At 38.6% G+C, this 14,710-nt stretch overlaps 4 protein-coding genes across 10 annotated transcripts in view; 2 read left to right on the forward strand and 2 right to left on the reverse strand.

Annotated features, from left to right (window-relative positions):
• Nucleotides 1–8,032, reverse strand: part of osa (trithorax group protein osa) — a 29,331-nt gene extending 21,299 nt beyond the window's left edge. For 2 of the 6 annotated variants that reach the window (XM_069061414.1, XM_069061413.1), the window contains exons 1-2: nucleotides 6,889–8,032; nucleotides 4,073–4,357 (exon numbers count right to left, since the gene is read on the reverse strand). In XM_069061414.1, the coding sequence (XP_068917515.1) occupies nucleotides 4,073–4,357; nucleotides 6,889–7,593 (990 nt within the window). In that variant the 5' untranslated portion in view covers nucleotides 7,594–8,032. The remainder of the gene's footprint in view (nucleotides 1–4,072; nucleotides 4,358–6,888) is intronic. The other 4 variants (XM_069061412.1, XM_069061416.1, XM_069061415.1 and 1 more) reach the window with 4 other exon arrangements.
• Nucleotides 8,033–8,313: 281 nt separating this feature from the next.
• Nucleotides 8,314–11,246, reverse strand: LOC138140046 (katanin p60 ATPase-containing subunit A-like 1). Of its 2 annotated transcripts, none has more exons than XM_069060736.1 (6): nucleotides 11,134–11,246; nucleotides 10,767–10,982; nucleotides 10,486–10,715; nucleotides 10,030–10,433; nucleotides 9,662–9,840; nucleotides 8,314–9,441 (listed from the first exon to the last, which is right to left on the reverse strand). In XM_069060736.1, exons 2-6 carry the CDS (start codon nucleotides 10,941–10,943, stop codon nucleotides 8,860–8,862), a joined length of 1,572 nt encoding a protein of 523 aa, XP_068916837.1. In that variant the 5' UTR covers nucleotides 10,944–10,982; nucleotides 11,134–11,246; the 3' UTR covers nucleotides 8,314–8,859. The 2 variants fall into 2 exon arrangements, with proteins under 2 accessions (XP_068916837.1, XP_068916838.1); XM_069060737.1 differs by lacking the exon at nucleotides 11,134–11,246 and adding an exon at nucleotides 11,033–11,121.
• Nucleotides 11,247–11,314: 68 nt separating this feature from the next.
• LOC138140051 (RNA pseudouridylate synthase domain-containing protein 1-like) lies at nucleotides 11,315–12,425 on the forward strand. Its single transcript, XM_069060745.1, has 4 exons — nucleotides 11,315–11,491; nucleotides 11,555–11,798; nucleotides 11,850–12,111; nucleotides 12,160–12,425. The coding sequence occupies exons 1-4, from the start codon at nucleotides 11,315–11,317 to the stop codon at nucleotides 12,311–12,313; spliced, it is 837 nt and encodes a 278-aa protein (XP_068916846.1). The 3' UTR covers nucleotides 12,314–12,425.
• A 24-nt stretch (nucleotides 12,426–12,449) lies between these two features.
• jagn (jagunal) lies at nucleotides 12,450–14,040 on the forward strand. The gene is made up of 4 exons (XM_069060746.1): nucleotides 12,450–12,678; nucleotides 12,790–12,931; nucleotides 12,982–13,206; nucleotides 13,264–14,040. Exons 1-4 carry the CDS (start codon nucleotides 12,587–12,589, stop codon nucleotides 13,381–13,383), a joined length of 579 nt encoding a protein of 192 aa, XP_068916847.1. The 5' UTR covers nucleotides 12,450–12,586; the 3' UTR covers nucleotides 13,384–14,040.
• Nucleotides 14,041–14,710: the final 670 nt, after the last annotated feature.

Here is a 14,710-nt window from a genome sequence, read left to right on the forward strand (position 1 = left end):
ACGAGGGGATTTTGAAATGCAGCTAAGGCTAGCTGAGGCGGTAACACGAGCACCAGGCAGGCCAGCGAGAGGTTATAAGAGTGCAACGTCACCAGAACGATCGAGAGGGCTGAGCCCGAACAAAATGCAGTGCAGCGTACTGTAGCAGGCGGCGTTGCCGGTTCTACCAGAACCAATCAATACCGAGCGGCACTTAGCGGGTTAGATGGTAGCCGGCAACACGGCAACGTTTCGCCAACACAACAGCGAGAGGCCTAGGCCGAGGCTCAGCGCTCCGTAGGCCGAGCGAGGCACGCGGTGCTTAATACGCAGGCCATGGCGGCGGCAAACAACTCCGACTACGTCGCCACATCAACTTGCCAACTCCCATTCCCATCAACGCAACGCATCAACAGACAAAAACGACGATACGGCACGACACCGCAACATAAATTCATTTCACCACCCCTACCCACTCCTACCTACGGTGCACCACACGCCACCCTCGCCGGTCAAATTCGACTCGAAAATCGTACAGACTCCCGGAGCAGATTCGCGATGACGGCTGTCCGAACTGAACGATCGGTACATCAATCAAACCGCTTCAACGGAAACGCAACTTTCTGTAACGTCATCTCACGCAAATAAACACCCGTAACCTCAAACATGACAGCACAAACAAAAATTAAATCGCCCTATCGTAAAAGAACGTCGTCGTCGTCGTCGTTACCCGGTCGACCCCAGACACTCTCCACCCGGTTGCTCAAAGTCGCAACCCACGATGCGAACGAGCCACTCGCATTTCATTACAATTAATACTATTCTCGTTACACACACGTAGTACAATCTTCGTCAACTTAAATGGCAAGCCGATTAACATATTGGAACAAACCAAAAATGGAAGTGTCGGTGAACAACTGTAAACACTTTTACGACAACCGTGTTCTCCACAAAATCACCTTATATGATCCTTTTATCTGCGGGATAAACTCGTAAAATTAATTAATTAATCGCACACGAACGTTTTCATTGTTGACTGAATTTGTAATTTTATCAGACCTACTCGTATCTTTGATGTTCAAGATTCAGATCGACCAGATGGATCGTAATATGTACACGTACATATTTTAAATCCTACTGTTTATCAATTTTAATTAAAATCGTTACGCTCGGCGATTACTCACCGGCTGTCATATCGAGAAAACTTAATCCGCGTTGCACGTACCGAGGGGGTAAAAAAATAAAGAAAAAGGACCGAACGGAACGGGAAGTTGGCGAAAGAAAATGCGATCATTAATTGCGTTTACAATTAAATTAAATTGAGGGCGAGGTGGCGGCGGCACCGGTCCGTCCGTTCGAATAAAATTACACGTGATGTCATCTGATGGTCCACTCTGAATAATTCAATTTACGTAGTATTTGTAAGATAAACAACGAAAAAGTGAATGGATTGATGACGCCAATATTAATAAGTTTTCAGTCACGTCATGACTACGTAATATGTATACTCTCCCGTTTGTACAAAAAAAAAAACGAGCCCACTTTCATGCAGGACGTTGATGAACCAGCCAGTTCCTTGGAACTGTACTTCTATTGATGTTGTTAACATTTAGAACGGGAAGATTGATTAGTTGATTACACAAAGAAACGAGTGTATTTTCCGCTGATTACCTCGATATATAAGCTTTTCATCTGTTTTCATGCCAGCATTCAATTATCTAAATAATTTCGCTATTTATGAAGTTACAAATTATGCACCAACTTGATGAAGCTGCAACTCCTTTCGATTCTTTGTGCCGCTAGATCGATTAAAAAAAACATACAATTTTATAATACCGTTCACATATCAAAAGATGGGAAACACACATCAATAGAAGGTTTAAAAATGAAAGAAAAAATAGCCAACCAGGAAAATATTTAATTTATCAACGAACGGATTCCGGGTTGAAACGACACAAACAAACCTCGTTTTCAAACAACTCGGAATACAAACGTTCAAATTCGGTAACGTCCATTTCTTTCTTGCGCAGAAAAACAAATTTCATTGTCCACCTGCCGTTTTTCTTTTAATCCAAAAAAAAAATGCATTTTACATTACTTACTTGTCGACTTATTGTTCATGCATGCGCTCCTTTACATCCTCTGAATTGTTGAACGACAATGTAATGTTGGTCATTACTGATTAGTGATTATGTACTTGTATTCGTACACTTTCACTTATGTCAAAAAAACTATTTTTATTATCTGGCGACTTCACACTTTATCGAAAATAGTGCAAATATTTAATGAGTGGCACCCATAAAAACACATATTTTTATTATGCCGATAGTGTTCCAGTTTATTATACATACATCATAATAACTCTTAATAACTAATAAAGGTGAAAACAAACACGGTGCAAACCATCCCGTTTCCACTAATAACTGGATCGTTCACCCCGGGATAAATTCCTCGTTTAGTGAACAATGTATAAGTTATTGTTGTAACTGCACGGCGAATTAAAGACGTTTTAATGACACATTTGATTAAGATTCAAAATTATTTACGCAAATTGTTTTTCAAAGAAAACACACACGTACCGCACATACTAAAACTGTAACTAAAAGTTAGCGTTTTTAATACTAAACAAAAGGTTCAAATCGATAATGGGGATAATTGACCATTTAGTTGCCATTAAATGTTAAACATTGTCGCCTATATCCAACAACAATCGTAATGCGGTTTGACATGCATTAACTTTAACCGTTCGTCATAAATTAATATCATTTTCTATAATTCGGTGAATAATTTTCTTCCGACTGACATGTCATTTACTTTATTAGATATTAATTTAAAACTCGAAATATCAACAACAGGCAATAAACAAGGAAATACACTCAAAAAAAAAAAATCCATTACGCATCCGTAATAATGAAAGTGGAAATTCCGATACCACCGAAAATAATTTTGTTCCATTATTATACCTCCAGTTAGCATTTTCTAATCAAAACCTTGATGAAAATTGATGTCAACCACCGGTATAAATACATTAGAGGAAGTCATTCTAGCTTAGATTACTTCAGGAGATGAAACTCGATTATTAACCGGGAGTTGACAATGTAACGCCGGAGAACAGGTATTGGAATTGTTATTACATCACAACATGTTTAAAAAATCCGGAACGAAGGTTTTCAGATGTGACAGTTTACAATAATTATTCGACTATAAAACCACATTTAACCCGGTTTTGTAAATTCTACGGTGGCAGTGGCGTACACTTTCACCCTTAAATGTCGAGTTAATAATCCCTGTAAAAGTCGGAATAATGTGATACCTAAAGGTTTTATTTGGTAAACTCGTACGGAAAGCAGCTATCGCCTTTTAAAACGGGTGAGACTTTAACCCTCGTTATGGTTTATTGCCGATACGAAACTTTTCCATTTTAAGCAATGTTTATGGATTTATGGTTAAACTCTGGGGTGTATTCGAAAGTTTATTAATAGATTCGACGTATGGATTTGGTAATTGCGTTTATAGTCTACTCGGAACGAGTCTCGTTTTGTTCTTTTTCGATTTTGAATTCGACATGATTGATGTGTTTTGTTTTTGGATGTGTTTATGTCGAAGCCATAACAATGTGTAACTATACAACGGGAATATCATTAAAAGTAGATTACGAGAGATGAGTGTAGATAAATATAAATTGTAAGTGATAACATCCATCGGGATTGTGTGTTTGAATTGTAAATGACGTACATGAAAAATGCAGAGGAAAGTAAATTTCAATGTAAATATGGAGAGAGAAAGAGAGAGAGAGAGAGAGATGTGGTGCACGTTGGATCGGTGCACTTGTTTATTTATTACGTTGTGTATTCGGGTAAATTCTCGAACGCGTCACTAATTGAGATATTATGCATATAATTGGAGTCCCCACCATCGGGAGACCCACCCCACCCACAACAAAAACACGTGCTGTCTACATCGTCGGATCATAAAGGTCAAGAGCGCGGTTAATTATATCGCTCTGTTACGTAACAGTTTATCATAATGTAAGAACGGAACACGCGGGAACCACAATCGTCGACTTCCCCTTCGTCCGAGGGGTGACACTTACCGCCGCATCAGGTGCGTGTGCGTTCGGGGTGGTCGGCTGCGCCGGCCTGCTCGGGAAACCCTGGTGCTGAGGCTGCTGCTGCTGGTGTTGGGGGCTGGGCGGCAGGCCGGGCCCGGGGGAATGACTGGGGGGCTGCGGCGAGGGCTGGCTCGCCGGAGCCGAGGTGTTCGGCGGCCCGGGGCTGCCGGGACCGTGCTGGCCGGACACCGGAGGCCCGGCCCACCCCGACCGGCTTTCCCCGTAGCCGGGGCTCGGTGCCGAGCCGCCGCTGTAAGCTGGCGATAGCTGCAAAAAAAATTACGTCAATTGCCGAAAACTAGCACGACCCGGACTGATCGGGGGGAGGAACGACTGCGATTGTTGCTAAACACGAGAGGGGTCGGGGAACGTACAATAGGTCCCGTTGACCTACCGCAACACATTCCGCAATACAAGTTCGACTTTCTGACGCTCATAAATCACCATGCTATTCGGAGGACAAAGTGCACATTTAAATTATCACACTCTATTTCCCGACTAACCATTAAACGTCGCGTTATTAGCACAATAAAACTGACGTCACATAGCGCAAAACGTACCGACCACTCGTGCTGGACTTGGACCTTTGGGTAACGCCGTAACCAAACAAAAATTTACGTTTTTCGATCCCCAAAGTGAAGTCTACGTGAACGACTCGAAAATTCCCAGCTTTAAACTTTTCATATGTAGGAAGAAACCTTCCCATAAAGTCGCACTCGAATGTTAAACCATCCGAATCGATAAACTATAAGAGACAGCAACAACTTCCGAACATTCTACAGCTTCACGACATAACTCTAACCGACAGAAAATTTCATGATACAGGAATCAAACAAATCTGATTTGCATCCGTTCAGATCAGAAATGTTTCTGTTTCAAATCTGGCGACTCCTCTCTGACACTTGCTTCTACACCCGTGTATATATAATTTCTTCCATCCACCCTCAGCGCGTTTTTCCCGTCGAACGAAAATTTCAAATGATATGTTGTGATATATACTAGGATATATTGATATATACCATCTAATATCATCCTTCAGCGCGAAATCACGTACGTGCTTTTTTTGCATCAAAACTTCCAAGTGCGCCAACTTTGACAAACAAAAAAATAATAATAAAGGCAAACCGTGAACGTTATCGCCTCCGCCGATTCAATTATAATTGCTTTCAAATTAACCCCCGAACTCGTGACTGCCGTTTCTGCAGGCGCCCAATGTTACACCCCCAATTATATTTCACAAACGCCAGTTACGATGAGATCAAAAGTTTTTTTATCAATGAAATCGTAGTACTCGCAATACAGTTGTTGTTTCCAGTCGTGTTAAAAAATAACGAGCATTTGAAGTCGATTACTGAACTGGGTGATCTTCCATCCGTAACTCAATACTATATTTAAAGGAGTGGACGGCGATAAATAACCATAAATGTGCTGATTCCTCTTTAGTCCGCTTCCAGTTTCTCAGCTGATGGGACAAGTACACTCGAACAAACGACATCGTAAATGAAAAAATACGGTGGATTTTAAAACCGCAGAACTGCTGCCGTTCTTTATTGATATTTTACTCCGCCCATTAATGCAGTTAGAGCAATTAAGATTACAAAACGTTAGACCCAATGTAAACACAATTCCGGTGCAATGAAACGATGATGATAAAAGTGACGCAACTAATTCAAGTTTACACTGCTGTTACTCGAAGTAAAACAACGAAATAAGTTTTTACATTTGCACATTTTTGTTAAATTTGGACCCATTTATAATAAAAATTCGTTCGCGATATGGTCGAAATTTATTCAGAAATTATGTTAATCTGACTTTTGTATCATATCCTACTTGCTTAATTATTATTATAATTAGAGAATAGGTAAAAAAACAACTGATACATAAATCAAAAAGAAAGTTCGCCGTCGTGTATTACAATTATTTAAATAAAATCAGATAGCATAAATCCGAAATACTTTACAATGAAAAGGTAAATAAATACTCGTGTGTATTATTTATTGCAAATATAATTTCTAGTATTTCCTATTTGCGATATCGTTATTCCGTAACCATTGTTATTATAAATAAGCTATAAATAACCGCTGTTGACTCAGATCATTAACGAATTTTGTCTGGTACATGGGCAGACGATTTTGCAAAATAAGACCGTTTGGCGTCCGGATTAAAGTGTACGTAAGAAAATACGTTTAGGTTGTGGTTGATTCTCTTGAAAGAACGGAAGAAAAACCAATTTATCGATGTTGGAACGAATTGTCGGTGAATGTTGAAAAGTTAAGACAAAAGAAAGGATGATGATGTGGAAAGGATCCATTGGCAATCGTCGATCCAGGTCACGATGGAGAAAAGGCCGAGGAGCGACCGAAAAGCATCCAGCTTAGGGGGGTTGAAGGGCGGGTATATGTGGGAGTACGGGAACCGTTTGACGTCACATTTGCGACACGTCAGCTGATTGCATAATAACAAAGTGGGCGGTGCGGTAATCGTATGTCAGAGCAAGTTCAAGGACGGACTTAGCATGTTTAGATACACTTCAACAATTAACAAATATATGCACCGTCGTGTCGTCCGAGTGTCTTCCGCCGGATCGGCGAGGACCCGGTCGGTCAGTTCGTAGCGAACGCAAAACCGAAAACCCGATTTTGCAATTACACCGTCGCCGGATTCAGGTTTCTAGCATGAGGGGGTCATGAGGGAGAACGGCACGTGGAAGTTTCGATTCCCGCAGACGCTCGCTTTTTCCTGCCATGTTTCAATTTAGGAGAAAGCGACGTGGGGTTGGTGCGGTGCGAGCGACTTACCGTGGGCTGGTTTCGGTAAGGTGCTGGTGGAACACCCGGTGCGGGTGCCGGAGGTGTTCCGTAAGTGGCCAGCGACTTCTGAGGCGGCCATCCCTGATTGTAGGGCTGCTCGGGGTGGCCGTAGCTGTTCTGGTAGCGATGCGGGGGCATCGGGTTGGTGCTTTGCAGCAGCTGGTTGAGCGTGGGGGTCGGCCCGGTGGGCTGCGAGAGGGCCTGCCCCGATACGAAGCGCTGGGGATAAGGAGCCCCGGGCGCCTGCTTGGGGCCCCCGAAGGCCTGCCGCGGGCCGAACGCGTGGACGCCGCCTTCGGCGCTGTTGTGCACGTCCCTGGCGTACGGGAAACCGTAGCCGTGGCCGTCGGCGGGGGGGCCCTCAACGGGGTAGGCGCCCTCGGGGGGCGCGCTGCCGGGCCCCGGTTCGGCATCGCCGGAGCCCGGATCTGGCGCAGGGGCCGCAGGAGGCCCCGTGCTGGCGGCGGTTGGACCGCCGCCGCTTCCGTCCGGGCGATATTGACTCATTTCAGTGACGAGGTTTTTGCCGCCGGTGTTTTTCGTCTTGGCGATCGCTACACCGCCACTTCCGCGAACACCACTCTTATCGGTCCCATTTTGCAACAAGGAATTCCGCACGTTCAGATGCTGATCCGGCTGCACTTTCTCACAATTCACGTCATTTTGTTGCTTTTCGGCCTGCGTTGCAGCCATGTTAAGAAAAACGGCTGCGATCTAGCACGGCCGATCGTTGCCAACACCCCGCCGTTATAGTCAGCAACGGATGCTTTCCTTCATTTTGGGAGCCCGACTCGCACCCGGGTCCTAGTAAACACATACTAGATTACTCACTTTACCACTTTTCCGATTCTGTAAATAAATAACGCCACCAAACTTTTTGAATAATCCAAAATGATGGACACATCTGACACACACAACTTAATTCCGTATCTACTCCAATAACACGAAAGGAGGTTATGGGTAAAGGTTCGATTCCTACGCCAACATATTATCTTGTAATTAACGCATTTCTAACACACATGCATTACAAGTACGGCAAATGTAACTCACCAATACTATTCTTCATCCATACTTCAAAAAAAAAGTATTCTATGATCACCTTAAACACCTACAAAAATCACAAAAACTCAGATCTACTTTTCGCCATACTTGCGCTTACACCACAGTGGCGCTGTTTTCCACAGCCGACTTCGAAACGCGCGGATTTTTCACAGTCGACAGTGTACGCGCGAAATTTAAAATTATACAATTCGATCAAAATAACATACCCGTACATCCCGTATACTATTCTCAGACAATATTTCGACCACTAATTAACACTTACCCCAAAACTTGCGTTACGTTTTCCTGCCGACAAAATCAAACGGTCAAACACGCAATGCTGAAATGTGTTATCATTAAAACAAACACATGAAAATTTTACTGTACTTTATTTTGTTAATGTAAAACCAAATCATCTGTTAAAAAATTACAATACATAGTTGCTGAACAATGAGAATAAATTTGAACAAGTACCTGAACCACCAAAAACAAACATATAAAATATGGCATTTTTTGATCAGTAAAAATGAATGGTACAGGTCGAAAATTCAACAACATACAACACAATTTGACCGTTAACCGTATTCAAAAAAGTCACCTAACGAATATATAAATACAAAAATTGTGACGCAATGGCAATTAAAATATCCTACAAAGTGCAAAAACGTTCTCTTGAATAAGCAATAAATCTCGATGTCAATACAATAAGAATAACAGCTATTAAAACTATATCAATAAAATTTTGATTTAATGAATCATTAAATAATTGTAAACACGTTGTAAATTCATAACCATGTTAAGATTTAGTAAGTAAACTATAAGAATTCGATAATATCACACAATTATTAAAATCATGTTATGAGAAAACACATGTTTTAACCAACACAAGCTGTATCATACAAAGGAAGATCGCGACTATCATGAGGAACCGAATTCGTTCATCCATTTTTCATACTTATCCAAATCTTCCTTTGATACGCTCTTATTATTTTTCAGTAAAGCTTCCTCAAAGTCTCTATTTGTGACAGGCAAATCTAACTCTTCTTTGGGCAACTGCTTGATCTGATCTGGTTTCAAACCGTAAATTTTGCGTCTCATTGACATCATAGACGCATCTCGGCAAACATTTGTTATATCCGCCCCCGAAAATCCATCCAGCTTTTCGGCGATGTCGCTTAAGTTCACGTCAGGATCTAGCTTCACTTCTCTCAGATTTATCTTCAAAAGCGCTTCTCTACCCTCTTGGGTGGGCAACGGTATGTAAATACGTTTTTCTAGACGTCTTCTGAGCGCTTCGTCAATGTCCCACGGAAAATTTGTGGCAGCGAGTACCATCACGACTTTTCCTGGCTCGTCGTTGTTCGCCGTTATTCCATCCATCTGGACCAACAACTCAGATTTCACTCTCCTGGATGCTTCATGTTCAGATTCTGAACCTCTTCGAGAACATAGCGAATCTATTTCGTCGATAAAAATTGTGCTAGGGGCGTAAAATCGCGCCTGAAAAAGAGTTTAAATTTATTTTAATAAAGCGCAAGATGATAAAAACCTATTTTTAATAAAAACAAGTTACACTGATGTAATTACGTTTAGACGCATAAATACGCACGCCTGAAAAAGAGTTTAAACATATTTTAATAAAGCGCAAGATGATAAAAACCTATTTTTACTAAAAACAAGTTACACTGATGTAATTACGTTTTGACGCATAAATACGCACCATTTCAAACAAAAGTCGCACCATTTTCTCAGATTCACCTCTATACTTTGAAGTTAATGTTGATGAAGAAACATTAAAGAATGTTGTGCCACATTCTGTAGCCACAGCCTTAGCTAACATGGTCTTTCCAGTGCCTGGAGGGCCAACCATTAAAACACCCTTCCAGGGCCTTCTGATACCTGTAGCAAAATAATCACTGTTCTAAGCAAGCATTCAAGCATTTCCTAATAAATAATAAGTGGAGCAAACATTTGTTTGATATCAGGAATGAAGAAATATTAATCAACTGACCAAAATTAATTTTTAATTTTAATTTAATTAATTGCATAATTAAGGCTTAATAGCATTATCTATTATCTAAATAATACCTGTAAAAAATTCTGGCATCCACATTGGAAGAACTACAGCTTCTTCCAGCAGTCTCTTAGCTTCATGCAAATCAGCAATATCATCCCAACGAATATTAGGATTCTTTTGTACAATATCTCTCTCCAAAACATCAGCCAATTCTCTTTCCATCCCATGGCATTCAAATTTCTTCTCTTCCTCTTGTTCAACTTTTTCATTATTTTCCACATCTTTTTCTTTATCTACTTTATTATTATCTGGATTTCTTTCTGACTTTGAAGAAGAAGGCCTCTCTTCCTTCTTTCCAGTTCTGACTGGTTTAACTTCTGACCTCCTAGCAGTATTTGAAGAACTTGCTCTAGAAGCTCCTTTCTTCATTTCAGGTTTTCTCACATTAGACAGCCTTGGTTTAGAAAAACTATTTCTGAAATTGTTAGGTTTAAAAATGTGTTCCACCTAATTTCACACAAACCTACCTTTGCATGTATCCATGATCCACAGGAGTTGGAGGTGGCCAAACATCAGGATCATTCTGAGCTGTTATGAAAGAATCTTCTGGCAAAATATCTCCATAATCTCTTACAGGTTCATCTCTTAATCTTCTAACACCTATAGGCACTTCCACATTTGTATCAACGCGCAATGTTTGTAACATTGACTTTAGAATCTTGATTTCATCATATTCAGAAGCAACTTTCTTTTGAACCTGCAAAAAATCTTGTTAACTGGAGCACAAACTCCCTTTTGTCAGAATTACTTGTTGCCACTTGTTTTTTCGTAACGGTTCTGGTATCATAAGAAGCAATTTGTTTATCATCTGAATGCACCCTTCATAATACACCTCAGCACTTTCATAGTTTCCAAGCATTGTCATTTCTCGCGCCAGCGTTACATTATCACATATTTCCCTAACAGTAACAGCCATCACTACCATGCCTGAATGTGGTCAAAAAATTTGCGGAAAAAATACTTCCTAAAAACGACATTAAATGTAGATGAGGCGCAACAAACCAATTTTCTAACACATGTTCAAACTTTTCCTTCAAATTGAGTTTTACTTGCAACACCTTGATTCAGTGTTAAATACGTGACATCAACGGTAACAAAAAAGAATAATTTCTTACTTTATTTGCACAGGAATCCTATTTATAGTAGTAATGATAAAAATTATTTTGACGTATAGTAGTTATTTGACGTTTGACTATTGTGAGTGAAGATAGAAAGTTTTTATTGATAAAAAAAATTGTAACCAACGTATTTATATTTTCCCCTAAATAAACGGTGATGACAGCTAACCTCATTTAAATGTCACATCTGAAAATACTCTTATTTATTCATAAATTTTGTTGTGCGATTTTGAATAAATTTATAATTTTATTTTTTAACAATTATAAAAATACGAGAATTTTGCACCAAAGTAAAAATTTTATAATCATCGATAAAACATATGATTTGAAAATCAATAGCAACAATAAGAAAGAAGTAAATCAAATTCTCAGTAGTACTTAGTTGTTTGGAAAAAATAACTCGATTTTCTTATTGTAGCAAACAATTCAAACTTTCATGAAAGAGAAGCTACCTTTATTAGCCTCAAACCATTTACATCATGAGTATTATTTTGTGCATCGTTTGGATTATTCCACAAGTGGTGTAATGTGCATACCAATTCACAAAGAAGCATGTCAAGTGGTATCTAAAGTCATTCAACAACGTCTGTGTAAAAAATACTATGTAGCACTTGTAAGGGGTTATCTGTCTTCAAATTTACTCGACCTGAATTTTTCAATAGGTTTCATATTATTCAAATTAATAAGGGAAATTAGGTAATCATGATTTACAGGTAGGGATGTGACAGTCCAAGAAATTGAAAAAATGTGTGCATCTGATGTTAATGGTAGAGGTGCCAGAACTTTAATTATTACTCTTGAACAGGGTCTATTTGACAACTATCCAGCAACCAAAGTTCTTGTAAGACCAATAACAGGAAGAAGACATCAAATAAGAGTGCACTGTTCTCATATTGGTCACACTATTGTAGGTGACTACACTTACAGCAACAGAAAAGATGTAAAACCTAACAGGATGTATCTACATTCATTGAGGTATTTTGTGATGGGTAGATCTCCATTGATAAATAAATGTGGTTTCAGATTGGTCATTCCAAATAAAATCGAAGATATAAATGTAGAAACGGATGATCCGTTTACAGAAGAACATATTAGTCAGTGGAAACCATCGACAAAATATTACAACTTATCAGAAGCATTTGAAAAAATTGACGATTGGTTTTTGAACAATGCATGAATCAATTACTGACATAAAAATGACAATAACAATGTTAAATTCAAGTACGTTTTGTTTTATTTAATGTTGGACACGTCCGTGAAAAAACAATAAATTTTTTGAATACATATAAGTTTTGGTGTTTTTGTCGAGCGAGGTTGGCAACGGAAAATATCCCGTTCTCCTTGAAGTTGCATCTGGTCCCTAGCCCGAGTACTTTTTGGTATTCGCGATGGAAAAAGACTAAAAACTTATTATTAGGTTATTTGCTGCTGAATGTGTAAATAGTGAATAATGGCTACAAAGGGGTTGTATTATACCCCTCCGGGCACGGACGGTACAGATCATGCTTTTAGGCAGCGAGTAGCACCTCAATATGCTTTAAGGTAAAAATATTCTAACCTAAAATTTAACACTAAAGTGTTCTATGCCAACAGCGTTGACAGCGTGCCAAATTTTAAAAATTGTTGAATAAATGCTAATGATAATTGTTTTAGTGCTTTAAATAAATCGAGACTCAAATATTGTATTTTTTTCCATTACCTACTGTTTTTTGCAATGCTGGCAAAACTTTCGGCTGATATCCTAGATAAATTAGATATATTCATTTTAGAAATTGAAGAACTTAGCATTCCTCAGGTAATTCCCTGTTGAACCGACGATCCTGTAAAATAACACATGATTTGCAGCCTCTTTGGTGGGAATATGTTTGGTGCATTAGTTTACTGCTCTCTTTTTTGGGTCTAACTGCAATAAAAGAAAACAGAGTTTCAATCATGAAACAGTATGTATCAGGGTTATGTCTTTTTGGATTCTTGCCATTGTTCTATGCCATTATTTACTATTTTGGAGATGTATGGACTTATCTTACTTCAGATGATGAAGATGAATTAGAAGAAATCCATATCTGGCAAGTATGTTGAATGACAATAATCCAAAAATGTAGGCACAATTTTTTTTTCTTTTTTTAGGGCTACCCTTATGGATTGTTGTGGTATGCATTTATTTTATTGGCTCTTCAAGTTCACATGTTTTCTGTTTATTTTGCTTGGAACTTAATCATTGCCTGGACAAAAGGCAAGAAATCTTAATCCAGACAATCTCTTTAGTCAATTGTTAACTCAAACAACACAATTGAAAAAGACAAAACTGTTTTAATCATTTCAGATTGTTACAAATACACTTGTGTTCATATTATCATATATTTACAGTGAAATCAATTTAAAAGTGGAAAGTTACATGTTATTTAATTTTGTTGCAAAAGCTTATTTATCTCTAGAATAAAAATGAAATTTATGTGGTCTAGTCGGCAATGACTTGAACGTTTTTGTTTGATGAAAATTATATAATAATTGTTATTGTGCTTATATTTTTTATTATCACTTTGTTTTCCCTGTTTTACAAAAATATATGTACATGTATAGTAGGAAAAAAAATCAAGTACTATATCTGTCTTGTAAAAAAATCAAGATCAACGTAACTTTGATAGCACCTTCTACAACGTAACTCAATTTTTTGATTATATACAGTTATATTTTTATACGAGTATTCTAAAAAAAAAAGGTAACGTAATTGCAATATGTAAGGGACAAGGTGTAGCTTAAATTTGAATTATTATTTGGAGATTTCACTGTATTTTGTTCTATACATTTCAATATTTTTGATTTTATAAATTTTGGAAACAAGTATTTATGGAAAGGTGTGATTGTTGCAATATTTTCCTAGTAATAAATATATTTTTAAATTAATTGTTGTTTTTGTCACGTTATAAGCAAACAGATTTTATTGATCGCGCAAACGGAAAAAACCAAAATCGGAGACGTCGCATTATAGGTACTTATGTAATAAACAATCCGTCGGAGAGGTGGAGTTAAATCAATATATTTTTATTCGTTAATTTGAACTCCACACATCAGAAAACAAGATATGTACACTTGAAAATGTTCGTTACGCCAACACCGCGATCAGTCCTACATTTTTATTTACTTTAACTTGTTGATCGAGATTTTTCAAAGCTATTCAAAAAAGATAAACGAAATGAATTTAATTTATCTGATGCCGATAAGACAGTTTACCTTATCCTTCTGCTACAAAGTCTCCGTTACCCACGACGTAATCGCCCAAACAAAATTTCAACGTCGATTTAATATAAATACATATTCGTAAGCATGCGCGGTATTCTTCTCATTACAATCAACCTGCAAATTAATTTTTCTGTGACAACAATTTTTGAAAAGTCCCACTTTCGCCTAGTCTTAAAAATGTAGTACACGCTCGCATTTTCGATCAGTGTCAAAAGGGTCACCGTTTGAACATTTTTTACCTTCATGTGCCGTTGCAAAGTTACATTTACTGTCAACGACCTCGCTTTTGACTTTCTCCAGTTCGATCTACCAAACTCCGCATTTTTGCAACTTT

The sequence above is a fragment of the Tenebrio molitor genome, chromosome X, assembly GCF_963966145.1.
Source record: "Tenebrio molitor chromosome X, icTenMoli1.1, whole genome shotgun sequence".
NCBI lineage: Eukaryota > Metazoa > Arthropoda > Insecta > Coleoptera > Tenebrionidae > Tenebrio > Tenebrio molitor.